The sequence below is a fragment of the Micropterus dolomieu genome, linkage group LG18 (genome assembly GCF_021292245.1).
Source record: "Micropterus dolomieu isolate WLL.071019.BEF.003 ecotype Adirondacks linkage group LG18, ASM2129224v1, whole genome shotgun sequence".
Classification (NCBI taxonomy): Eukaryota; Metazoa; Chordata; class Actinopteri; order Centrarchiformes; family Centrarchidae; genus Micropterus; species Micropterus dolomieu.
The window spans coordinates 16,003,528-16,031,026 of NC_060167.1; the positions used below are offsets into that span (position 1 = coordinate 16,003,528).

A 27,499-nucleotide genomic window follows, 5' to 3' on the forward strand; every position below is an offset into this window, starting at 1 on the left:
GGGGGGGGGGGGGGGGGGGGGGGGGGGGGGGATAGGGGTTGACTGGAGGCAATGCTGGATGAATCACAGATGACAGTTGCTTGTGCCATTCAGTGCAGATATCCTACAGAGTTCGACTTGGAAAAAGCACTTTTTACTTAGAAAAAAAGTCCCATTTAAAAAAAGTGTCTTGATTTTTCTTTTTCACTCTTTTTCTCCTCCTTTATCTGAAGTGTACTCTTTCATTTTCTTTTTTTCTCCAAATTTCCACTTCTTTTTTCTCTTCTTTTTCGATCCCTCTGTCTTTACAAGAAGCAGACTGCCCCAACTTCAACTCCAAACTCCTGGTCTGCTCCACCAATATCCATGGGGGCAATGTCCACGATGGGCAGACGAGAGGTCTTCTGTGATCTGTATTCGATCACTGTCTTGCCCCACTGTCCCGTGTGTTTCTGTGCAGAGGCAAAAACACAACGGCTGTTAAATGACCTATAACTTTCTCCAAAATTGCACTGAGCTAAGTGAACAACAGAGAGTAACAGAGACAGTTAACATCTGTCATAAAGAGAAAGTGAATCGTGTACCAATTTTTACATCCTTTAGAGTGTCATTATATTATGTCCTGATGTGCAACTGATTCAGTACATGCATACTGTACACACATGTTGAATCTATCCAGTCTTACCGTGCAGCCGTCCTCCATCACACTGTAAGTGAAGCGGCTGTTGCCCTCGGCTCTAATCTCCACATCATTGGAGCCCTGCAGCAGCACGGCCTTCTTTAGGTTGCCCATTGAGGCGTCCATGTAGGCCACACTGTTCTTACAGTGGTAGGTGAGGTTTTGAGAAGCCTCGGTAGACAGCAGCCTCAGGAAAGTCATCTGAATGGCAGCAGTGTTGGGTGCAAGGGTGTCATCACCATAGCTGAACTGCATGGAGCCGCAGGTAAAGAAGAAGACGTGAGAAGGGTCTGGTTAATATCGCTGTTATTATGGCTGTTGTTGTTGTTTTTTTTGAAAATTACCACATTTTCTAAAAAAAGTGAATATGGTTTTGTTCTGATAGCATACAAATGAGAAATTCCAGGGGGTCGGGATTAGCAGCGTGCTGCCTGCCGCTGTATCTTTTTCCAAACTACCACTAAAAGTTGTCAAAATTTTCAAATCATACACATAGGGGCTTCCAAAGAAATAGGTTTTTGCAACTTTTCATTCAGATTTCATGTTTTTGCACGTCCAAAATGTGTTGCGTTTCCTGTTGTAAGAAAACACTGAAATCAGCAGTTTATTGTGGCTAAGGTCCTTTTGCAATGAGGACACTATTAATCTTGCTTCTGGTAATACAAAGTATTAAGGAAATGTAAATGAAAGAGTAACTTAACACAAGGCTGAAAAGCAGTGTTCCTGGATGCAAAATTCAAGTCTGTTTCAACTCTGACCCCAACCAACATCACTGATGGCTGTGTTTCACAGTTTCCTAATAATCAAAATCCAGAGCCTATTCCAACAAACATTGGGTGAGAGGCTAATAATAAAAATTTATGTCAGTACATTACCTGATTTGTCAGCAGAGGAAGGGTATGTTTCAGCTCAACTGATTGCACAGAAACATGAAAAAAAAACATGGTGCTACTTACATGGAATCCTCCATTCATTGTCTCTCCGAACCAGATATGTTTGCGTTCCTTGCTCTTGCTGGACCACCAGTTCTTGCGAGGGATGGTGGAAGGTTTGGGGAGGACGCAGGACTCTCCTGTCTCCATGTTGCAGAAGACCTTGATTGCATCGACGGTGCAGCCCTGATTAGGATCAATCCAGTACTCTCCTGCAAGGGAAAAAAACAAACACATCAGCTTCAGGGGTGAGCCTCTTTTTATATTATACCCCCTCTTTCAGTGCATAAAAAGTAATCCTTGAACATGTATTGTTTAATGTTATGGAATATTGTGTAATTCTAATCGCTCAAAAACAGATTCTGAATCAGCCACATCCAAACACTCCTAGACCACACAAACTATATTTAACCTAAATATTGACTTCACCAAACTTGAGCTGCCAACATGCCTCTCACCCCAATTTCACCAATTCATTTCGGTGTCACTCACCGCTCTTCCAGTCAGGATGGCACAGCTTCAGGTCTCTGCAGGTGCGAGCTGGGTTCTTCCTGGATCCCTCGGGGCTGCGGATGTTCTCAATCTGGTTGTTGAGAGATTTGAGCGTTGCGTCGACCTCAGCATCATGCTGACGGAGGTTTCCGGAAGCCTGGTCAGCTCTCATGTACCTGAGAGGATCGGGGGACTTTTCAATCGTACCCAGACCAGCGAAGGCGGACATGTCAATGCCAGGGCCAGGGGGACCAGGAGGACCGGGGGGTCCAGGGTTTCCGGGGGGACCCTGAGAGGAAAAGAAGAATGATGGAAGGGTTATATTTGGCACTACACGACATTTAGACATTTTCCCCCTTTAACTCAAGCAAAACTGTGCCTGCTACCCCTACTAATTCTAGTTTAATATCCAGCCTTATAATACTACATTTTGGACTTTGGACTTCTCCATAATGTTCTACCAATTGTATCTTTATGAGAAATGTTCAAGACCTTTCTCAATTTATTTTTAATTGCGGATATGATTGAAATAGATGTATTTAGCACTTGCACAGAATATACAGCACATTTGTTATTCAAACAGAGAAGGAAAGGAAAGACATATTGGCAGGTCACGTCACATGGGATGTATATGAGCTGGGTGATACCACTGCGTTCCTTCCTACCCAGCACCAGAATGACTTATACCAGATAGTCTTGATCTGAATTTTTCACAGCCAGGCTCTTGCTATTTCAAGGACTCTGGATCTTTTAGAATTCTGTTTCGAATTCCTGAATACATAATTGGTCACGTGCATTTAACATTCAGTGCACAACATAGGGTTGTAACTAACTGTTAGGCTAAAATGACCTTTTAATGTTTTTCGTGTGTTTTCAGAGGAAGATCAACGTTAACAGGCAGAGAGAGTTGTCGTGGATACTCACAGAGGGGCCGGTCTCTCCACTGCGACCACGAGGTCCGGGGGGTCCAATGGGTCCTGGCAGACCATTTCCACCATCCTTTCCAGCAGGGCCAACAGGTCCAGGTGGTCCCTATAAACACAGATGGAGGAAGCACTCTTAATGTTAAGCACCACATTCTTTAATACAACAAAGTATGTTGGTAGCATGAGTACTCACTCTTTGTCCAGAAGGTCCAGCAGGTCCAGTAGCACCCTGGTCTCCAGCTTGACCCTAAGCAGATAATGATTACAGGGTTTCTGCAAGGCTCACCAAGTTGAATTTAATACCCATTTAATACCAAGTACAAGAAATTCATTTGACAGTGTAAAACAAAGGTCTGGACGTACACAGATTTATATTCAGTCAGGATGCTTACCGGAGGTCCAGGCAGACCCTGCAGACCAGTGAAGCCTCTGTGTCCCTTCTGTCCTCTCTCACCGGACTCTCCAGCCTCACCCTTGTCACCGCGGGGTCCTTGAGGTCCCTGATACACAAGTGGACAACAACCTTATTAGGAAAATCTACAGGAATTTCAACAATATTTTTTTCAACAATTGTTTTTCTGTCACATTAGAAGACCATAAATAATTCAAAACTCAAACTTAAAAAAAAAGCACGCAGGTGTGTGTGTCAGTGTTTAGAAAGATCCGTACAGGCATTCCTCTGGCTCCAGCAGGTCCTGGAGGTCCAGCAGGTCCCTGTGCACCCTATGAAAGAAAACAAAAGGACGTGGTGATGTTACAGTAGAAACACAAATTACTGGTGCACTGCTTTGAAAAGACAGATCCATCCACTATCATATTATCTGTTAATATTGATGTGCGTAAAAATGAATTATAAATGTTTGTGGGTTGTTACCCTGACTTCCTTCTTTAAATTGGCTGTTACTGCCTTGGCTGAGGGGCCAAAATATTGTGTGTATATATTGTATCTAAGTAGTTTTCAAGAGCATGTACTATATTCAAACTGTGCCATCATCTACCTCTTACACTTAATCAATCCTACTGTAACTTAAGAACAGAGTGTGACTTTCTAAAAGAATACTGTTGGCAACCCTTAAGGTCAATTAAAACACTTGAGACATCCTCCTCTGTACTTGTGTGCAATCACACCATATGCTAATTTCCAGCAGCTAGCAGAAAAATCTACCTTTTTTAAATTATGCCTGCTCTTTATTTACCAGTGAGAGACAAACTTCACTCCTAGAAGACACTTTCACTTGTGTTGGAGTTACTACTCACAGACTCTCCTCGGTCTCCCTGTTTGCCAGTGGGGCCAACGGGGCCGGGAGCACCTGGAGAACCAGGAGCACCAGGAGCACCAGCAGGACCAGTGTTACCAATATCACCCTGCAGCACAGAGAGCATAACAGCAGAACAAGTCAGTCATGATTAATGCACATACTGTACCATTAGGGTCACTGCTGCTTACGTTTAGTACCTTTACCTATATGTTGATTGACTTTTGAAATCTGATATGGTTGTGTTTTCTCACCTTTATTCCAGTAGCACCATCTCTACCAGGAGGTCCATCAGATCCAGGGTTGCCCTGTCAGATGACAGAATAATATTAAGTGCCAACAGCTCCCACCTCCACCAAGCCAGATGGCCTACTGAATACTGATCAGCTGCATAATGAACCTGGCTCCAACAAAGCGTATTAATAGCACGCTGTAAACACAATGCTAATGTATACACTACGCAAATAGCAGTGAATTTTAATCAAACTGGCCTCCAGACCACGATTCTGCCATGACATATAAACACCCACAAGACTAAATACTTGTGAATGCAAAAAAACACATGCTGTGTGTTGCCCATTTTCGGACCTCTCTGCCAGGCTCTCCTGCAGGTCCAGTAAGTCCAGGTGGTCCAACAGGTCCAGGGGGTCCGCGGTCTCCGCTGCCACCAGGAGCTCCCTGCTTTCCGGGCTCACCCTGATAGGAGAGAAGAGAATACTCAATACTACACTTAAACCAAATGTGTTAATTATAAGACATCATGAATTACAAATAACTCATCATCATGTAATTTGTACATTGGTGCATTCTCACTCACACTTCTGTAATTATATATTCAGTCTAACATCGCAGTGAATCGCTGTTTTTGGAAACACCACAGTGAATAGCCAGGTTTAGATCACCTGACACATTGGCTGATAATGGACTCTAAGTCAGTAAATCAGATATTGTGTGCAGATAAGTCCTCAGATAGAGATGAAGCATTTATTAAAGCTGTAAAGACCTGCTAACATTATAACTATAGATGCCAACATGTTTGCAGATATAAAATGCAGCATGTTTTTGCAACTGACCAGCCTATTTATCCCCACAGATTTATTTAGAAAGGTTTCGGTCAATAGTTTGGGCGCCACACAATGACTCCAAAACACACATTTATTTAAATGGACAGCATTCCGATCAGGTGTTCATCAGGGAAAATCCCTAATATCTCAATAGGCTGATCTATGATGATATAAAATGCAGCATCATTTTGCAACTTCTTGGCGTCAGTCTCCCCAAATTTATTAAGAAACTGGTTTTGGTTAACAGTTTTGGAAAAGTATCCAAGATAGCCCCCATGTTTTGTTCAGTTAGAAAATTAGGTGCAAAGACCACACAGCTGTGGGAATGGTGTGTTTGTCCTGTCAGGTGATGGAAAAGTCTGTGTTGAAGGAGATTACTGTCAATTATCTATTACACAGCCCACATGATGCTAATTTATCCACGACCAAGCCAGATGACAATGAGTGACCTGAAACATGATTTCCAGACTACAGTAATTCCTCTTCATACTTGAAAACTGAATTTATTTCTTCATGTGTTTGAACTGATAAAGAACAGGCCACAAAGTATCGCCTCAATCCAGAAATACTGGTATGCCTACAGGTTCTTACGCTGAGCACCTGCTGCCTTCAAAGGGACCAAACTTGAAGAAAACTACAGAAGGTCACATTAACTGTATCTGCAGTCTGATGTTAAAATAATATTCTTTGCTTAAAACATTCCTGGGTGAGTCTGGTATCACTGCTTCTTTCTTGTTGTCCCTTTCATACATAGTGATAAATAATTAATGGTAAGGACATGCCCACTGAGATGCTGTAACTAGGGGACACGGCTCATGTCACATATCAAATGATGTGAGCTGTAAGCAGGGGAGCTTTCTTGTCACATGTCATGCTGAACATCAAATGGAATCAGTTCACCAGGAGAAAAGTCCCGGCTCATGTGATTTGACTGTGATCCAATTAGGCCACAGCAGAATGACAGTCCAGAGCCAGTCTGCGGGTTCTCTTCTTTCTCTTGTACTGAGCGACAGAACAGGCATTGTGCTCCGAGGGCAGATTTACGATTATTTATTTTGTTCGCAGCCTCTTATTTTAGGTAAACAACTCTGCAGTGACCATCCAATGCTTAATAATATTCCCTTCAACCAATAAACAGTACAGTAAGAGTCATAGTACGCATTTGCACTACAGCTGAAACATTTATTTGATTGACAGACACTTAATCGACAACAATTTGGATCAATGATTAAGCTTTTATTAAGCACAAAAGCCAAATATTTGTGAATTCCAGCATCATTATCAATAAGTAATTGCTGATTGATATGCTGTTGATCAGCTGGATGGATGCAGGCTGTTGGGTCAATATTCTATTGATTAATCGACTAATTGAACTGAAGATAGACTACATAATAAATTAATTAACTGTGAAAAAATGCAGTTCAATTGATAATGAGAATAACTGTAAGTTGCAACCTTAATTTGTGCATTAAATAATTTGATAAAATGACATATTACTTACAGAAGGTCCAGGCAGACCAGGGAAACCTCTCTCACCACGCTGTCCAGGTAGACCAACAATACCGCGCTGACCAGCCAAACCCTGAGGACCTGAAGGACCGAGGGGACCCTGAGAGGGAAAACAGAAAACAAATTCATTGTCTGGTAAATGTATCAGCAATATTTTTACATAAACAGAAATGCTAAAGATCCTTTACTTATCAAAGAACTGTAACCCAGCTGAGTTTGTACAGTCTACAATTTTACAGTGGACTGTGTGGACTGAACCGTAACAGAGATACTTTTTTTCCTTTTGTGACTAAATTATATCTTTTGCATTTCTGTAATGAACGTTTTTGTTACTTACAAAGATGCCATATCCAATCTACCTGCAATAAGCTAATATTAGATGACACAGCCCTCTGACCAATTATTCATTAGTCGAGCTCAATGTGCAACATAAATAAATCATATAGCCCTCACACACAAAAAATTGAGAGATAAGCAAATCAAAGTAAATTATAAATAAAATTAACTTAATTAATTACATAATTTTCTACACAATTTTCTCTCATCATTATGCTTCCCGTGCCAATTTGCAATTATACCTTCCAAGACTAAGCCAAAAGAGTTAGATTTTCTGTCTTTTTCATATCCAAATGTTTTTTTCTAGCCAATAGTACAACAGTAATTAACGCAATGTATGTGCTAGACTTTTGTGGCCGGGAGCAGTGACTTCCTGGAGTTTTGTCGTCACAGGTTAGGCTGCCAATCAACCAGCAGAGACTCCTTTAAAGGTGGAGAAAGTGATTCTGGAGAAATCCAACACCAGGACAAATACCATTATACAGACAATGACTAATTGCTAAGTTGTGGGTTAACAAACTGCTACAGTTGCTGCTGTGAAGCTAACATTCAGAGAGGACGAGACGGTCCCAGAGCCAACACACCAGCTCGCGACAGCGATACCCACAGCTCTCCTGCTACTATAGCTAACATCACAATAGCAGCATGTCTTGGTGAACTACAAAGTAAGCTGAATGTCAGTGGGCATTTAACGTTACCTGACACACAAATCATGGCTGGAATTGCCAGGTTAGTGTTACCTTGCAGGGTGTGAGGCACTTTGGCCTGTTTGTTTCCCATTTACAGAGCTGTCTTTTTCATATCCAAATGTTTTTTTCTAGCCAATAGTACACAGTACACAGAACACACAGCTAACAGACCATGAGAAGCTATTTTCTGAATTTGACAAAAAGACATGTATTGGATTAGAATCGCATACCCCACCTTTAGGTCACCAAATGTTATTGTTGTTATTGACTGCAAAGCTGGCCATCTTTATCGTTGTGTTATAGCAAGTTTTATTTGTGCTTTGTTCTTTCATTTCTGTTTCTTCACTTGATTTATGATTTATGTCATTTGCAGCAACACAGATCAACACTGATCTCTCCATCACCTCTCTGGTCTACTTCATCCACACCACCATGCTCCAGTCTACCACATGTCCCGAAGTGCAAAAGCTCCCTTAACCGAGGCGCACAGTAAACACTTGACTCTAAGCGACAGCTGAGACACACCATTCAGCTGACAAGGACTTTGATGCAACATGTCATATAAGTAATCTATAGGTGGGAAGGGTCTCAATACAGCAGCTATCTTCATGTCTGAGTGTGCAATCATCTGTGATATGTCATTATCTTGACAGGACTCATTGTCATGTATGATGGGTGGGTGGGTGGGGGTGTGTGTGTGTGTGTGTGTGTGTGTGTGTGTGTGTGTGTGTGTGTAGCGCTGAGTGCAGGCAAGGTAAAAGCCTGGGGTCCTTTCATCAGTCTGTCACTGGGCTTGTGCTGCCCTGTGCTGTCATATGTCTACTATTACGGTCAGTGATGGACACTGACAGCTCTGTGTAATAATGGAGAGTGTGCTCGACGGCTGTCCATTACTGATGAAATTGGCTCTTGGGCTGACTAAGCTACCTAAAAGTTGACAGAAATGTAGAAAACAAACACATTTAATCATTTTCTTTTCTTTGTACTGGACACTTCACCTTGACAGTGTTCAAGGAGATGTTGCAGTCTGGACAGAAAGAGAGACTGGCTAAATATGTTGGTGCTGGAGGCATTGGGATGGTATTTCAAGCGTCACAAGGTCAAGAAGTTACATATTATGTAAAAACCCAGAAATGCCTTGAGCGTTATATATGGAGGAATGTGATCTAATGTATGACAAACTCACAGGGGGGCCATCCTCTCCAGGATCTCCCTTCTCTCCAGGAGCTCCAGCTGGACCACGGAGTCCAGCATCACCCTGTCTGCCTGGGGGACCACCATCTCCCCTCACACCCTTTGGTCCATCTTTACCAGCAGGGCCAGCAGGACCAGCAGGTCCAGGATTACCCTAGAACATATGAATAGGATGGCATTAGATACATGAAATGCCATTACATTGTAACAATTCTATTATGTACAAGCACTCGTATACAAGTACACATATCCTTTTTATATGACAAGATCAGTATCCTATATGTATTTATCTATTGTAAGGTTATGGACTCAGTGTAGGTGGGTGGAGTTGTGAAATTACATTGGGACCAGGGGGTCCAACTCGGCCAGCAGCTCCAGGGAAACCAGTGGCACCCTGAAAGAGAAAGATTTAGTTAGACAAAGGCAAAATAAAATGACTTGAAAGTGATATCAAAAGGTCACTTACAGGAGGTCCCTGAGCACCACGAGCACCTTTAGGTCCAGAAACACCTGTAGGACCCTGGAACAGAAACAATACTGTACATTACTGTCTGACATGTATTATATGTTTTATAAATGACAATATAAACTCATAAACACTTTCAGTTGCTTTTAAATGTTGTTCGAACTTGTTTGTGCACAGAAAATATGTTTCTCTTCTTCTCTCAAAGACTGTCTCAATCACTGTCCATCTAGATGCAGTATGTTTTTGATTATTAAAAAGAAAACGTCATTAGACTGCAAATATCCAAGATTTTGTTAGAACCCCTCATTATTTAGGACTGAGGCAAAGTTGAGCAAGTATGTAAAAAAGACACCCACTGCAGGTCCAGGAGCTCCAGAGGGTCCTTGGGGTCCAGGGGCACCAGCATCACCCTTCTGTCCAGGTTCTCCCTGCTCTCCCTTGGTACCAGGCTGACCGTCAGCACCCTAAGGGAAAAAGACACAGACAGTTGAATGAATTAAATATATGTCAGCCATTATATATTTATAAATGAGTGATTTAAAGTGTAGGATGATGTTTCTTCAATCCCAAAAATTAATTAGCTTGATTCCCTTAAAATGCATTGTTAAAGGAGGACTCCACCAATTTTATACATAAATAGTATGATGTTGTTACATAAACGTTAACGTTTATACGTTACAAACCAGAGGCTGGAGCAGTTACCAGGCAAGGAGAGTGAGTTGCATTATGAGATGATGGCTGGATCCCACATATCCCAAAATGGTTTAGGAGCTTGATCTATACTAAGGACTAAAATTCAGGATATCTTATCCTCTGCTGCTTTTTCAGTTTTTTTATGTGTGTCCTCCTGCCTCCTAACTTTGTGAAAGGGCCATACTAAATTGCTGGAGTAGACCTTTAAGATGGAGAATGCATATATAAATGTATACTTTTAATCACAATCAAATCAGTACCCAATAACAAGCCAAGACCCATCTACTCTGAAGATTTGAACTCTCACATATAAACAAATATGGAGCAATGCTCAATTTAATACATTAAGGGTTTTGCTCAAAACTCCATACTTGATCTGTTATGACCAGTAGCTTTTGTTGGCTAGTGTTAACAAACTTCAGATAGATACAGTTGCATAACTGCTATTATGAGACACTTCACTGACTTTATGACTCTTCTCCACTATTGCTACTGTAATCGCCACTTGTGGCCACAGTGGCTGATAGACTTGCTTTAATGTAGCGGCAAGTGCTTACTTGCTCTTACTATAGATGATATGTACTTAAAAACTGTAGTAGGAGAAGTTCTTTCACCTTTCTTCTTCATTTCATGATTTTTCTTGTACACAAAACCATATGAGATTGCTTTGACTGCAATTAAAAGTCTAGAGATGTGAACCTGCATTTCAAAAATATTTAATAATAACTGCTGATGTTTTATGTGGCATCCTCTATTCAGCCTGTGTAGTTATACGCTGTGATGTTAAGCTGTGATGTTACAGTCTGTAAGACATGAACCAAAAATGCTTTAGACACATTGTAGTGTTATTCATTCTGGCGCAAATTCAATAATTAATCATAGTGAAACCTAGAGGGAAAAAAAGTATCATAAATTGTGTTGTCATAAAACTATTGATGAAAATCCTTTTGGAAGGGATGCAGCTTATTAAAAACATTTATGATGTCTGCCTAGAGTCTTTGGGAGGAACTAAATGGATGAGTGATACGAAGACTTCCGACTGTCTCCACATTAATTTCTCTCCACAGAATAATACACTGAGGAGACAACACATATGTCAAGATACGGAGGCCTAAAACAGCGGTAAAGACAATTAGATATCCAAGTGTTTCCAGATAGTAGTAATAAAAAGGAGATTTGCAATAAGGAAAGCTGTATCAGGTTGATGTCTGTCATCTCTTAGCTCATGACTCTCTTTGATGAAAGAAAAAAAAAATAATTTAAGCTAGTGTCTCATTTTCCAGGTAACAAAACAGATGGTGAGGTTTTTATCTAGAGAATAAATAACCACATTCTGACTGCAACTCATTTTGATTATAATCAAGGTATACTGTGCTTTAATCCAATAATTAGACATTTAATTAAATGTTTTCTGTTCAACACTGGAGGAGATACAAATGGCTATGATTAATATTTTACTTATTTAAAATAATTTAAGTAATTTTGTGTTTCCAGTTTTTGCAACTTTTTGTATGTCTAAGTAAATGTGTTTTTGACTGGATTTGCACCACATACTGTATACTGAGTGTTATTTAGCCATGTTTAAATAAGCCAAGCTGCTGTTTTTATGCTGTTACTTCTTTACTGTCCTACACATAGTTTCACTTAAGATCACAAAAGGTGAGGTGGTTGACGATTTATGCCATATTTATTTGATTTATAATGAATTATTTGTAAAATGACTAGACCTAGAACAAGACTTCGGTGCCAAGGACTACAAGTCCTGACCTAAGAGCTCCCCAGTGTTGTTATTTGTTACTTACAGGGGGTCCAGCAAATCCAGCAGGCCCAGGAGGTCCAGTCTCACCCCTGTCACCCTGAAAGAGGAAGGAAGAGAGGCAACACAAACTCAGAGGTTAGTTCAGGCTGCAGTGCTGCTGACTGAAAGTGAGAAAAATTGATGATCTGTTAAAAATCAAAGAGCTTCCAAACACCAACTTCAACATACACAGCTCCTATTTTATACCCATCATCTTTAATCTTCATGAATTGGTTCTGCTTAAACTGTGACACTTACAGGCGCACCGCGGGTACCAGGAGCTCCAGAAGGACCAGCAGGACCTGATTCACCCTATAAGAAAACACAGTAACGTCAGCAACACACACTGAGTCATGCAGAGTGGGTTCAGTTGGATATGCCCCAATAATTTAAAACAATGCACAAAATGATAATAGAAATGACCAGACAATCAGACAGCATATTACAGCGATAACTTGCCAATAATTATATAATAATTTTAACAGATTTAACACTCACCTTCTCGCCGTTGGGACCACTAGGACCAGGAGGACCAATGGGACCTGTTAGACCCTGTGACAGTAAATAGCAAAATAATGTTAAGTTCTGGAAAAGTTAGAACTGCCATGAAAATGAACATTTTGTCTCATGCCTGAAAAAATGAACGTGCCCACTTTTTTTAAGATTGAAAGGATTGAACATTTGTGATGCAATACATGAGTAGAGCTTCTGCCACAATTCTCATCCATGAAAAACAAAATGACTGACAATCACTCACTCTAGCTCCGTCTTTGCCAGAAGCACCCTCAGGTCCTTTCTCCCCAATGTCACCCTATGGGAATAAAAATATACATTTACAAGTCAGTCACCTGACATGAAATTCTACATATTATGTGAATGAATATTCTGTCATTAACACTTTGTTCTGGCTTACTCTGTCTCCTTTGGGTCCAGGAATGCCAGCAGCTCCTCTCTCTCCAGGCATACCCTGCAGGCCGGGGGGTCCCTGAGCTCCGGGGCCACCAGCAGGTCCAATGGCTCCCTGTTGTGGAGCAGAAATAAATGAAGAGGGTATTATTCAGAGACAGCATTGGGGTTGAGAAACAGACAAAAAAAGCTACTTCAGGGTCATAGTATACTGAATAACTGTTTATAAGCACCTGCTGCAGAAGTGTGAAGGTGCCATATTCTCTGTTGAAACAAAGCAGTTCTCAACAACAGCCAAAACTTTTGTGAGTATGTGCTGTTGTCAAAACTTCGTGTTTATTTATACATGTGTCAGAAACACAAAAGTGAAGCTGTCACAGACTGAGAAGGCATCTACTTATTTAACAAAAGCGACCCATGCTCATCTTTGTCTAGACACGCTCTGTTCAAGGTTATCAGAGGATTAAAAGAAAGAAAGGGACTGTAACACTGCAAAAACCCAATGACTTCAATATTACTTGCCTGGCACAAGCTGTTCACTTGCTGGATTTGAACTTTTACAATCTTTGCTTTCCTTTTGATTGCAGGTCCACCTTTAATTTGGTATTTTAAGCAGAAATGGGAGTTTTATCATAACAAAATGTCATTACACATCTAAAAGCCAAGATAAGGGAGGGAAATGCAGACTTTGATTTTTATTTTAAACCAGGCCCACTCCTGGTCAAAAGTTGTTGGGCTTATCAGCAGTTCTTTCTATCGCAGCCTCAGACTGGCGATCAGATGCACAAACACCAACTCTGCTGCCTATCTGCTACCATTAAGCTGTAACCACAGGGCTCACACAGCCTCCATGCTGGCTCTGAATACATTCAAGCTGTACTTTAACCGAAGCGGGCAGACAGAGGCTGCAATCTATTTCTTGCGACAAATCGCTCTCAGTGAATCTTTCTGAGTCTGCTCATCCCTCCTCCATCACCATCACAGTCATGTCAGTGCTATAATCCTCATCCCCTCTATCCGCTCCTGTCTGACCTTAAGGGAAGAAAACCTATGAACTGGGATTAAAATCTGACCAGATAACAAACCCAAAGTAAGAATTGCATCCCTCTACTCTGGTTTTAAAGAGAGATGGGAGGGCCATGCAACAAAAGGTCCCCCTGGCTATAATCGGTTCAAAGATCCCTAGGCCAGTGGTTTCCCAACTTAGCCCGCTAAAACAAAGCAATGTCTAAATGTCACACATTGGGGATGTTCACCAGTCGCGACCTATTCAACGTAAGAGCGGTTCTTGCTTAATGTGAATAATTTATTGCTTCCTGAAAAAGTAAAGGTTTCGAGTAGACTAATTCACAAGAAAAAAAAGCTAAACGTTAAGTCTGAAAAAATAAGCTTTTCCACTCCTGTTAATCATATTGTGACTCCTCATATTTATCCCTCTGTGGGGATCCTGAACTCTAGAATGTACCGCTGCCACCAGGGCAATCCAAAATTAATACACTTTTATAAATATAACAAATCTACCCTCAGGAAAACTGAGCAGATGTGTTATTTCATACAAACAAATGCCACACAGACCAACATTAGACTGCCATCTACTAACTAAATTGATCACGAGGCCAGATGCGTCAGGATCTGGGAGGCTTACCACCTCCAATAAACAATGTGTGAGGGAAAACACTGGATGTAGTCAACACAACACACAAACACCTGAGGTGATTATTATTTAATCACATGCTCATGAATATCTTGCTGCTGCCGTATGTGATAAGAACGTATCAGAAAACTGGCTGTAGTACTGCAGACTTTGCCAGTGGTGTGAATGCACTTCAGGCAATGATGTTAATTAATTTGAAAATCTGTCTCTTCTTGGTTTTAGACCAAATGTTAAACTCACCTTGGGTCCGTCAGTTCCAGGAGTTCCAGGCAGACCTCGGGGTCCCTGCAGACCTTGAGAGCCGGCAGCTCCTCTCTCTCCGGGGAAACCGCGCTCTCCCTGGTGACAGTGACACAGTGAAAATCAGCAGCATGTCTGACAATCAGCCAGTCAAACAGTGGCGAAGGAAAATACAGGCCGTAAACTTACTCTGGGTCCAGTAGCACCGGCAGCTCCAGCCTCTCCAGGAACTCCCTGAAAAGACACGCAGGATCAGTATATGACAACTCAAGCCATGTGTGTCTGAAAAGAGGAACTTCTGCAACTAGTACTACCACTACTGATAGATTTAGTCTAGATTGGATTACAGCCAAGCTAACTCAATATTTACAGGATGTATTAAGTGTAAAAACCTGAATTAAAGAGAACTGGTCAACAACATCTTAATGCAACACTTTTCCACTCACAGTGATACAGAAATAAAGGATATTTAATAGCAAGATGCTTTTACAGTACAAAACAACATTGTAGGAAAGGTTAGAGTTTGTTGTTTAATTTATTTTAGGACAGAAATCTGGAATAAAATGTTCAGCATCACTGAACTGGTGGGGTAAGGAACAATTTAATTTATATTTATTTAAACTTTATTTATACAGGGTAATTTGGCTGAGCATTACAGCAAAGCCCTGTTAACAGTTTTGTGGAAAATGTCTAATGCTGGGAGAAAAGGGACAGCATTAACCTTATGACTTGGGCACAGCCTGTTTTCGGATTTCTTCGACAGAACAATGCTAGTATTTCCGTTCACTTTATGTGACTTGATAAGATGATGTGCTATATGTTGCCAAAAAAACGTGCACTCACCTGGTCTCCAGGCTTGCCTCCCTCACCAGGGGGGCCAGGAGGTCCAGGTAGACCCTGAGCACAGAGAGAAAACAAAAAAGATGTAAGCAAAAACAGACACATCAGAAATGATTTAAAAAATCAGCACATGTTGGTTTACATAATATTTATGAAAGTCTTTAAAGTTTTGAACAGACAAACTCACCTGGAAACCTGAGGGACCAGGCTGTCCTTGCTCTCCTCTCTCTCCAGCAGGGCCCTAAACAGGTTATTCATAATCACAATCAGCTTCTGGCCTAAACTAAATACCAGCAATTTCACATCTGACTTTGATGTTTTAGATAGAGAACATTTTGCTAAAATTTCCATTTATGTATCTCTGACATCAATAAACAACAGAGGGATAATTTCAGGTCAGACAGGCTTTTATTTTGTTTAGCGCAAAACAAGATGAAAGTCTGTGAGTCAGTGACGCCATCTTACAATGTCCAGCCATTTGCGTCAAGGACTTTTTTTTTCAGACAGAGCTATCGTTGAGGCAGTCTGGGAAATAGAGATACTGAAGGTTGCTTCTAAGTACACACTGAGAAAAGGGGAAGATAATATCAGTGTTGAAGCTATATGGAGTGGTATGGGGGAGATAGAGATACGTACGGCGGGGCCGGGGGGTCCAGCAGCGCCGGTTTCTCCATCTTTGCCGGGCAGACCCTGAGGAGAGGAAGGAATAGAGAGGAGGATGGAGGGGGGAGAAGCAGGAACGGGTGGACAATTGGATAGATATCAACAGTTAAGCCAGAGGTGATGTTATTAACTAGATAGACATCTGATAGCTATAATTGAGCTTTTCAACTCAACTCATGTGGAAGCTGAACTACAGAAATAACAGCAGATCAATGGTGAAGCATAGCAACCCCAAGAGAATACAAAACAAGCTACAGAAAAAAGGTTAAATGTGATTTGATTTTTAATTTTCTGATTTAATTTCAACCATAAAATAATCAAAACATTCAGAGACTGAAAACAGCAGCTACTTGTATTTTTTCTGGTTCATAAATAGTACTTCCTTTCTATTGTATATTACAAAACAGCCATTTTTAAATGTTAGATACTTAATTAATCCCTGATTTATATGAATATGTATATTTTGAAATTAGTGTGGCAAAAAGATCTTCCGTACATGCAAGTATAGGATGTCTAACTTTAAAATGTCAGCTAAACAATTTTTGTGTTTTGAAATTACACTAAACCATTTGGATGAGTGAGACTTACTCTCAGACCAGGAGCTCCACCCAGTCCTTTCTCACCAGACTTGCCAGGCTCACCCTAATCACAACAGAAACAAAATGCAGCGGTTAGTCACAGGGCCACGGCTGATTTTCTTGGCCCTACATCTATTTTGAGAGTAGAGAGGTTGCATGCAATTGTGCACATCAAATGGCATGAAATTGTTCAGCAGGTGGTGTTCAACGTGTGAAGTTTCTATTCTGGATCCAGGGACTTATTTTTAGAGAGGACAAATAAAAAAAGAAAAACAAAAGACAACAAAAAAAGTTCTATTGGCCCAAAATACATTATGTTAAAACAAGTGAACATTCCTAAATAGACAACACCTTTAGCTTGGTTACACAGGGACATCTGAACTTTTGTATATAATTATAATACTATAGTTATAATACTATAATTATATATTATTATACTTACAGTTGCTCCCTTGGGTCCGGGGAATCCCATGACACCAGGCTGTCCACGAGCTCCCTGTGGGCCGGGGGGTCCTGGGCGACCGTCCTCACCAGGAGCTCCCTAGTCAGGTCAAGTCAAGTATAATATATTTATGAAGCACATTTAAAAACTAAAACTGTTGACCAAAATGCTTTACAGAGAATTTAATAATCCAATTAGATAATCTAGGCGATCCTGTATACAGTATAAGCAATCATGTATTCATTGTAACATTTGTGAAACAGTAGTGAGGGGTAAACTATTCTAACATCTGGGGCCAGAAATGGAAAATGCTAAATTGCACAAGGATTTTGACTGGGAATGTCACATGGAAAGGGGTAATTGCTGAGGATCTAGTCAGAATTGGAGTGGCGTCAAGCAGAGAAAAGTCCACAATATGCAACAGTTACTCAATTTGTTGAAATTTTCATTGCTCCTAAATACAAAAATAAATAAACCGATTAGCGGTAAACTATGAAATCCAGGAAGCAAAGAAATAAATACAGATCAAGTAATTCCTCAATCATAATCAGTCTGACAATATGCCAGTCCCCAGTCAGTCAAAACATGAAACAACTGCTTAATCCGTCAGTAATGCTTCAATGAAACATCCTCCATAAATAGCAAATGTGTTTTATGTTTAAAAAATGTGAGCATAATGACAACATAGCCAACATAAAAACATGAGAACACATAAAATATGTGAAAACGTGTAATTATAGTGCAGCACTACTTTTCATATAAATGTATTTGCATTTTGAGGTTGTGTGGGTTGCACTGTATGAAGCACTGTATGATGTATGAATGGCAACAAGATGAGCCAATCAGCTGAAAATAATTCAGTTTATGGAGATTTCTGTGAAGAGTTTCAGTGTTAGACACTTTTACAAGTTCTCTTCAGTTAAGGAATGAATTAAACAATGGAAGATTTATTGTGAAAAACAAGAGCCCGTGTAGCTAACTTAGGTCAGAAACTGCCAGTGCTCTGAACTGAATGTGAATGTTGAAGCAAGCTAAGGTGTGTGAAACTTTGTCACTCTAAAAAGCCCTTTTGAAACACCACTGAGCCTGGTGGACAATGGGTGGAAAATATCGTGCAATTCAATTTGATTAAAAACACTTTTCACGAGAGCACATTTTGTAAAATTGCAAGTCTCTCCCTGCTTGTTCCACATGCTATGTCAAAAAAACACACACACAAGCCTGTCATGCTGGGTGAGGAAACGCTGCGTGATTTTTTATATTGATTGACAAAGACGTAACAATCGCATTACAAAAGTAAAACATGCACTTACAGAAGGTCCAACTTTGCCTTGAGGACCCGCATCACCAGCGCGTCCAGTCAGACCCTGTGAGAGAAGAAATATAGCCAAAATCCAGATGAGTCATCAGAAATCTCTACGCGAGAATGGTGCGAAACTGAATTTCCACTTCTGATTTGCCCTGTGTGCAACAAGCGATTGTTCCTATTGATGGAAATGAGAACATTTCACAGGTAACTAATATTAGTGGACTCGTTTCACTACAGGTACTACAGGTACTGTAGTACTAGGCCTACACTCCTTGTATAAACAGCTGTATAATGTAGCTGTAGTCAAGTCGCAGGGTTACTATCTCTGCTTGGGAATGCCACCTATTTTAAACATCAAAGTCTGTTTAAATCTAGGGGATCACTACTGTATATGTGAAAATAGTTTTAATAAGCCTTTTGAGGTTCCAGAGGGAGCTGCGCAAAGTCTGATAAACGGATGTCATGTTGATGTCAGTTAGGTCTGAAGACTTCAGTTTAGAAAATGAAATAAATCTGGAGGTGTGGAGTTAGAAACCAGACCTCTGTAGCCAGCTGCTCATCTCTGCTTGGGGCTAGCAGCTCAAGGCTAGATCAGCTGCTACTAACACACCTGAATATCCCACTGTTGGCAATCAAGTTACATTATGAGTAATGTAGGCACCAGGTATGACAAGGATGAAGAATGCGTGGCATTAAAAAACACGATATCTCTTGTTCTTTTGAGCCTCCCAACTTTATGAAAGTGGAATACCAAATCACTGGAGCAACCCTTTAAGTGTTCCTTTCTGAGTTGAAAACATTATATTATTTCATAAGCTACATTAAACATTTAAAAACCCATTGGATGATCTAAAAATGTATTGTCATAAAGCAGAAGATTGGGCTGTTTTTCTTGAATCAGCTTTGAACTCATGTAAAATGGACTTTTTGGAGATACTTGGTTTTCACAGGACAAGCAAATTAGGACCACCCCATATCTTCAGCTAGATATTAATTTGTTTAGTTCTACCATTTTATCCTCAATTACAACATACAATCTTCTCAAGAATGCATAAGATCTGACATTGTATGTCAGGTCGGCTGAGTCAGTGAACTTTAAGAAGTCCCTTCTTAAAACATACTTTTATAGGAGAGCCTTTCCCGATCTTATTTGACTTTATTTTATCCCTTTTATTTTATTGTATTTTACTAATTTTATATTAATTTTTCATGCTCTTATCTTGTTTTTTTTGTATTATTCTTTACACTTGTTAAAGCACTTTGTAACTTGTTTTTGAAAAGTGCTCTACAAATAAGGATTATTATTATTATTATTATTATCTTGTATTGATACTGACCTGTATAATAATTACACAACCAGCTAATGAAGCCAAATTGTGTACTTAAAATGTAAAGATACATTGGAATTTATCACCAACATCCAGATCTGTGGTATTATAGATAAGTGAAATGCTTACTCTGGCACCAGGCAGACCAGACTCTCCGGGACGGCCAGGGTCACCATTGGCACCCTTGGGACCACTGGCACCAGATGGTCCACGCTCACCAGGGGCTCCCTGTGTTAGGAGAGAGAGAGTAAAACAGGGCTTGGTCACTCAGTCACTGGGACACTTCAATTCTCAAACCCCAGAGGGCCAGAGGAAATACATTTCCCTTTTTACAGTGTGAAGGAGTTTCATTGACCTGCTGCAGATGAGAAGATTAAACTCTGACAGATTCATTTTGGTGCAAATGAAATTGTGCGGGGAAGATAATGTTAAATGAGATACTGGCTTTGCAGATATGGGACATGTAGGTCGCTCGTGCATGACAGGTCTCTGAGCTATGCTGTCATCTTGTGGCCACATGGTGGAGTTACATGCATCATCCTGCCTGTACATGAGCTTCAGATGAAATGATGAAGAAACAGGAGTGCTGATGAATTTCTCTCATGGCTCTATATTATGTACTTTAACTACATTAACTCGTCAGTAAGCGTGCTGATCTGTGCTCAGTGAGGACATTGAAGAGACACTTCACTTATTACACGCTTCATCAAACGCATAATATCAAAACTTTATGCCGCTTTGTTCAATTTCGCTTGATTTAATAACTATTATGAGTTAATGAGGTGAGAAATGATTTTCCAGAGATGTCATCAGGGACAACTGAGTCAATAAAATGCTCAGTGAAATCTTTTGCCAAATAATGTTAAAGTGCTTCATCCACTTATTTTTTCATTTGCCCATACCACATATGCGGCCAAATTGACTAACGAGTCATGCGTTTTAATAATTCCCATAAGATTCCTATATGTCAGTTTTGTGCTTTTAAATGCCTAATACAAGTACAATCCATGGCAGAAAATATTTTTACAAACTAAATGAATTTTGTCTGAGGAGACAAAGATGACCGAAACTGTAATATGACTGATACAAACAAATTTACAATCTTTATGAAACAAAACAGCATCTGTATTAAAAGTAAAAATCCAACTGCCAAGATTTGTAAGTTCTGATAACACTGTAGTAATATAATAGTAAGAGCCCTGTCTTTGGATAGATTTGAAGGTTACTAAATTAAACTGAGCAAAACTGAATCATAATCAAAGGTGAGAAAAATATTGAGAAAAAGCAATATGAATCGTACCGAATGTGACACCATTGTGATTAGGTGATTCCGAAATATTAATTAATACAAATACAAACCCAGTGAGAATATCGGACCACTTTCCAAATGTAATATGCAGCAGATGGAATGAGTTAATTGTCATTTTCATAGATGTACACCCGTGACTATTGACGCATCAACTGGATTAAATTTCCTTATCTTTTCCATCCTATGCCAGATCCGTATCCTCTAAAAGCATCCATGTTCATTTTCTTTTTCAGAGCAATAATAAAGCATTTTCTCTGGAACTACTGTACTGTGGTAAAACTCACTTTAGGACCAGCCAGACCGTCTTGACCAGGGAAACCACGGTTACCGGGGGCTCCCTACACAGAAAACACAAAAAACCACAGTCACGGTTGTGATCATTTTAACAACAATATTTAAATCACTGAATCTCATAGTGGTTCCCAGGTGGTGACCATCAGAATAAGGAACAGTTTAATGTGTAATGTTGTTTAATGCAATTTCAATGGTATTATCCTCATCAAAAACAAAAACAAACAAAAAAAACTGTTACAAAAACCCATACAATTCATGACTGATTCAACAGCAACAAGAGATCAATAACATATTTGATAACTTTTGATCAATTCACAGGAGAAAACCTATATTTCTGTTTCTGTGTTGCCAAACAGCATACATTTACTTAAGCTGTAAAATAACTTGTTTTCAACCAATACACTTACTCTTTCGCCAGGAGGTCCAAGTGGTCCAGCAGCACCAGGCTCACCCCTGGGTCCTCTCTTGCCCTCTTCTCCTTGTGGGCCAGGAGCTCCTTGAAGACCAACTGGTCCCTGGAGGAAAGAAAGAGAGAAATTAAATAACGATTGCACATGCAAATATTAATGAGAGGAAACCTGTTCCGGCACCTGGAAGAAAAGCTCATTACTTTGGGTTCATATGTTTTGTATTTCTCGGACTACAAGAGAAACCTTCAGAACTACTGTCTGCTCAGATAATTTCATTTGAAGTACCTAAATTCTGCTGTTTTAAAATTTACTTAATCTTAGATGTGAATGTTATCCTCAATTATTATCTGACTAAATACTGTGCTCACAGTAAATATCAATGTTTGGAGTTAGTTGAATAGGTGAACAACCAGGGAATATAGTGACAAGAAAAATAAAACAAAACTCACAATTTCTCCTTTGGGTCCAGCCTCTCCTTTGAACCCTGGAATACCGGGGTCTCCCTAAACAATAATAGACAGACAGGTAGACAGACAAAAGGGAGAAAGCAGCAGGTTGTGATCATTTTGTCGGTGGCATTTTATTATTTGGAACATGAAAATGAGGGGCAAATATAAACACACTAATAATAAACTTTGAAATAAACTGTTTCCAAGCAACATAACCCCCAACAAAAGGTGCTATCTTTGGTTAATGAATGGTTCTGTGAGCACTTACAGATGTTCCTTTGGGCCCGAGAGGTCCAGTTGCTCCCTGAGGTCCGGGAGGCCCACGAGGTCCAGGGAAACCAGGAGCACCAGCGATACCAGGAGCACCCTAAAGAGAAAGAAATGGAGCATTGAAGTCAGTCAGCTGTTTGAATACTCAACCATCCATCTGAATGGATGTAGTCCACAATTAGTTTCCACTTTACTTAACTGTAATTTCATTGTAACTTTCATTGTGAATTTTCATTTGCTGAACGTAAGTGAGATACAGGCCCATTGTTTGCCACAGTGGCTACAAAACTGACTGACTTGTGCAGTGAAGTCTCATGTGGAGTTTTCAAGATGGAATATAAAGCTCTAAGGGAGTTTATGCTGTTCATTGGACAGATACAATTAGAGTGCCTCTGATTTTGGCTGTGGTCTTGCAAGACTGCAGAGTCTGCGGTTTGGTGATCTGAAACGTATTGCAATTCATTTACAGTACAATAGTCCTGGACTTCTGTAAAGCAAATGTATAAGGCATGTAAATGATGTGAATCAGTGCTCAGATCAGTGTGTTAGAAAAACATCACCTGCACTTCTACTGTACAATAGTTTAATGGGAAAATAAGTAAAGTAAACACGCGGGTGACAGATTGAAATACATTCAAATCAAAGTTTTAAACTTACAGCTGATCCTTTGGATCCGGGAATACCATCAGTACCAGGGTTTCCCTGTAGAGGAAAACAGAAAGCAAGTGAACACAATGATTCAGTTTATGTCCTGTTAAAATATGTTGTCATTTACTTTCTCCAGCTCAGTTCTCTTTCTCGCATTAAAAACTATCATCATCTATCTTAAAAACCGCAAACAAAATATAGTTGTTGACATTGCGCTTCATGGAATTCAGATGACAACAAGTATTGCCTTTTAAATAATGATTTGCTATAGTAAATATGAATTTTAAATTCATTTTTATAGCGTCACTCACAGAAGCGCCAGCAGGTCCAGGTGATCCGGGAGTGCCAGACTCTCCACGGGGTCCCTGAGCACCCTCAGGTCCACGAGCACCAGTAGGACCAGCTTCTCCCTGGTTAGCAACACAGAAGAAAGAAAAAAAATGACTTTTAATAATATGTAAGAAAATACCTTGGGAAGTTAATGTACTGCACATATAATAATTGGCAATTAGCTAAAAATAAAACAGACAAATCCTACAGAAAACAAGCTATAGAAAAAAAGTAGCTTGCGGCTATAAATGTCCTTATATATTATGATATGAAAGACAACGTCATGTAATAGGAAAGAAGAGATGATGAAATTCAAACAGAATTTAATTTAACATGACATAACTTTTATCAAATATGGTCTCAAACATGCACACTGGACACACTGGAGGTTGTGTAAGACACATATAGCCTACAGTACACAAACTAAAAGTAGAAACACACTAAGGCATTGCAAATGTGTATTTCAAGCCATAAGTTCTTCTCAAAAAAAGTTAAAATTAGTTAGAAGTTAGATAACTAAATAACTTGAACATCCCTATTTTAAAAAGGTGTGAAACGTGAAAGAGCATAGGATCTGTGATTGATTGATAGATTTAAAAACCAAAAGTATGACAATGAACATACATGCAATGTTAGCTGCAATGGTATAAACAGTATAAAACATGAAAATGTATTTCATATTGTGTAAGAAAGTTGTTAGTAACATCTGCCTTATAATGGGAAAATACTTTAAGAGAGACAAGACATAACAGCACAGATAATGTAAACAGAGAGACGTGAATATTACAGTAGTCTATAGTATAAATGCAAAGACACCCTCATACTGTAAATAAGTGAATCACAAACAATACGGCACAAACAAAATGTCCGTGTCCACTGTTTTGCTCTCTTATCCTACTTCTGTATTTTTCTTTTTAGAGGAAGAGCTAAGGCTACACCCGCACATATAACATTTCACAAGCTAACGTTAGACATTCATAATAAGAAATTACCTGCTACGTCATGATTTTTATATGTAATTATCTGCTTCTTAGCCTGCTTGAGAATATCTGGTGAAAATCTGGGTTTATGTCCACCTCAGTTCACTAAGTATCATACTGATGAGGTCAAAGCATAGACACCAAATATTAACTCTGTACACATAATAAATCTGTGAGGTGGCTGAAAATTATAAATTGAATGTTATCTGGCATTTAAGAAAAAACTGAAAGCTAAATGTTGCTCAGAAACACATTTTTGTGACACACCACTGCATTTTAAATCAACAAAATAATCTACTGACTGGTACAAAGTGTGCTATCCAAAGCCTCGTGCATAACGTTTTGCAGACCTTCTGGTTCAGTATAAAAATAGGACTTGGGCCACATTCAGAGGAACTAATGGACACTAGCCAGAGGTTTCTACCACTATGATGGTATGCAGCTTTTTCAGCAATGAAAGAGAGAGAAATGAGAATGGAATTCCTTTGAGATGAGAATGGAATTCCTTTGCTATTGCAGCAGTTTCGTAGCATTTGCAGACTCAGTAGTATGACATAATAGAGTTTGTAAGTGTTTGCAAAAACAGTGATGTGGTGTGTTGATTTTTTTCTTTTCCCTAACACTGTCAAGTCCAGTATTTTACTGGCTCTGTAACAAAAGTGAAAAATGGAATAAAAGGAGGAACATCTGCCAGTTGTGGAAAAACATCTCAGCATCTTAGAGGTGATAGACATACATACATACAGTGCAGAGACACTATTGGAGCTGGATAAACGATTAGATCTTTTCAGTTCAGGAACACAGTTTATTCAGGTAAAGTTAAGATAAATGTGTTGTTTCTGTCTAGCTAGTTTGTTATTTTGTTAGTCTTGGCTCACATGGCTCAAAGAGGAAATGTCGCAAGCATTTCATGAGCTCCTGAGCACAATAACATAATATGAGATTTTTTAACATTCCTCACCCTGGGACACTTCCTAGAATATTATAGTCACACCAGAACACACATTAGCACACACTTTCACAGACTCTCCTGCAGACAAACATAAAGTGTTTATGGATGTAAGTTGATACGATACACAAACATGCACACAGACACACATTTTCACATCTTGAGCCTAGTTTGCCTTGATTACTTCAAGGGAATCTCCTTTTGTAAAGAGATACTCCACTTGTAATTCCTAAAAGATTTCCCATACTATCATGGGGCTTTGAAAAAAAAAGCAAAAGCAAACCGCCAGCGCTGGCCCATCGAGCACAGAACAGAGCTAGTCTGCTGTGCAGGAGGAATAAATCAGATGCAAAGCAGAGAGAGAAAAGAAGAAAGACAGTAAGAGGGAGTGAGAGAGGGAGAATAACACTTTTAAACCCCCTCCTCCCTAGTTTTCCACACAGATGGAGGCTTAAAGCACACAATGTAGAGCAGCCTTCTCCGATTTCACTAAAGAATTTCAACTCGTCCCCACAAAATCCTCTGTGAGCTGTGTGCCGCCATTTGCTGAGATATCAACTGTTTGATTTGATTCAGTAAAATTCTATTCTACACAGAATTCACAAAAACCCTCACATTTTTGCACCTGTTAAACACACAGCTTTGTTTTTGTAGAGAAAAACTCCAAAGTAAGAGGGAAGCGGAAGTTCAATTTTGCTGACCAGTTTTCTCACAGAAAAGAAGGGACAGGCAAAGATGCTTACTCTCATCCACCAAATAAGCTCAACAAAGTTGAAGTTGGACCACTATTTCAGGTAACTTGTGACTTACCTTTGAACCAGGAGAGCCAGGGAAGCCTGGAGCTCCAGAAGGACCGACGGGGCCCTAAGGAGTGGAAAAGAAAGTCTGTCAGCTCAGCTATTAAATACTGACCCATGCAGGTGTGCAGGTGTAGAGACTACTATCCTACATGTAGCGGGGCTGTGTGTGGACAATTGGGGATTGATTTCATATATTGTTTCTTTCTCAAAGCAAATGAACGAAATGAAAATAAAAAGATGAAAGTGAATTAGATGATACTTACAGGGGGACCAGCGGGACCGGGCAAGCCATCATTTCCACGTGCTCCCTGAATAAACAACACATTATTAGCAAATGCTATCAAAACCTTTGGTCCTAACTTTAAATTAATAACAACACTTTTCACCAATGATGTTAAGTTGTAGTTGTGAAAATAGACACTCACAGCAACTCCACTGGGTCCAGGACGGCCTCTCTCACCAGGCAGACCGCGAGGTCCCTATGTGGATGGGGGAGAGGAGAAGAAACCTTTTAGAGTCAGTTCACCATTAGATTTGAGACAGGATTTGTACATCTTTTGGTTCTCATGTGGAGTTGTTGTTGTGATTTACACACCATTGGTCCAGGAGCGCCATTCTCTCCGGGAGCACCACTCTCACCCTAAAGATAGGAACAAATATTTATTATTCATTTGAATCATTGTTTATTATCTGTCTATCTAAATCTTTTTGAAATTGGATTTATCGTTGAAGTAATTTTTCATGTAAGAATGGCAGAAAATTGGGCCACTAAAATATCAGTTTTAAAACTTATTAAACTGAGTATCTTTAGCAAAACTAAGATATTTAAAGACATCCCCCTGAATGACTTTGAAAAACTGGTATGGACGTTTTTACACTATTAATAGAACAGACAATTAATCCTTTAATCTAGAAAATAATCGGCAGAGAATAATCACTCGTTGGGGCCCTACTTGGCAACTATTACTCTTCCTGGAGTCTGTTTTAGACATAAAGACATACATAAACAAACAGTAACCTGGTGCCATCATTAGCTGGAAAACAGTGAGTACACACAGAATAAAATCCTACCTTTGACCCAACAGCT

General features: G+C 39.8%; 1 protein-coding gene across 4 annotated transcripts in view; it reads right to left on the reverse strand.

Moving 5' to 3' along the window:
• Positions 1 to 41: 41 nt before the first annotated feature.
• col2a1b (collagen, type II, alpha 1b) overlaps positions 42 to 27,499 on the reverse strand; it is a 44,493-nt gene continuing 17,035 nt past the window's right edge. For all 4 annotated transcript variants that reach the window (XM_046028583.1, XM_046028582.1, XM_046028581.1 and 1 more), the window contains 37 exons: positions 26,423 to 26,476; positions 23,665 to 23,763; positions 23,363 to 23,407; positions 22,704 to 22,802; positions 22,436 to 22,489; positions 21,984 to 22,091; positions 21,567 to 21,620; positions 20,103 to 20,201; positions 18,650 to 18,703; positions 17,337 to 17,435; positions 16,905 to 16,958; positions 16,290 to 16,343; positions 15,841 to 15,894; positions 15,657 to 15,710; positions 15,003 to 15,047; positions 14,814 to 14,912; positions 12,927 to 13,034; positions 12,771 to 12,824; positions 12,512 to 12,565; positions 12,272 to 12,325; positions 12,018 to 12,071; positions 9,879 to 9,986; positions 9,523 to 9,576; positions 9,397 to 9,450; positions 9,049 to 9,210; positions 6,830 to 6,937; positions 4,853 to 4,960; positions 4,519 to 4,572; positions 4,266 to 4,373; positions 3,678 to 3,731; positions 3,401 to 3,508; positions 3,202 to 3,255; positions 3,007 to 3,114; positions 2,083 to 2,371; positions 1,615 to 1,802; positions 665 to 907; positions 42 to 431 (listed from right to left, as the gene is read on the reverse strand). In XM_046028583.1, the coding sequence (XP_045884539.1) occupies positions 285 to 431; positions 665 to 907; positions 1,615 to 1,802; positions 2,083 to 2,371; positions 3,007 to 3,114; positions 3,202 to 3,255; positions 3,401 to 3,508; positions 3,678 to 3,731; positions 4,266 to 4,373; positions 4,519 to 4,572; positions 4,853 to 4,960; positions 6,830 to 6,937; positions 9,049 to 9,210; positions 9,397 to 9,450; positions 9,523 to 9,576; positions 9,879 to 9,986; positions 12,018 to 12,071; positions 12,272 to 12,325; positions 12,512 to 12,565; positions 12,771 to 12,824; positions 12,927 to 13,034; positions 14,814 to 14,912; positions 15,003 to 15,047; positions 15,657 to 15,710; positions 15,841 to 15,894; positions 16,290 to 16,343; positions 16,905 to 16,958; positions 17,337 to 17,435; positions 18,650 to 18,703; positions 20,103 to 20,201; positions 21,567 to 21,620; positions 21,984 to 22,091; positions 22,436 to 22,489; positions 22,704 to 22,802; positions 23,363 to 23,407; positions 23,665 to 23,763; positions 26,423 to 26,476 (3,396 nt within the window). In that variant the 3' untranslated portion in view covers positions 42 to 284. The remainder of the gene's footprint in view (positions 432 to 664; positions 908 to 1,614; positions 1,803 to 2,082; positions 2,372 to 3,006; positions 3,115 to 3,201; positions 3,256 to 3,400; positions 3,509 to 3,677; positions 3,732 to 4,265; positions 4,374 to 4,518; positions 4,573 to 4,852; positions 4,961 to 6,829; positions 6,938 to 9,048; positions 9,211 to 9,396; positions 9,451 to 9,522; positions 9,577 to 9,878; positions 9,987 to 12,017; positions 12,072 to 12,271; positions 12,326 to 12,511; positions 12,566 to 12,770; positions 12,825 to 12,926; positions 13,035 to 14,813; positions 14,913 to 15,002; positions 15,048 to 15,656; positions 15,711 to 15,840; positions 15,895 to 16,289; positions 16,344 to 16,904; positions 16,959 to 17,336; positions 17,436 to 18,649; positions 18,704 to 20,102; positions 20,202 to 21,566; positions 21,621 to 21,983; positions 22,092 to 22,435; positions 22,490 to 22,703; positions 22,803 to 23,362; positions 23,408 to 23,664; positions 23,764 to 26,422; positions 26,477 to 27,499) is intronic.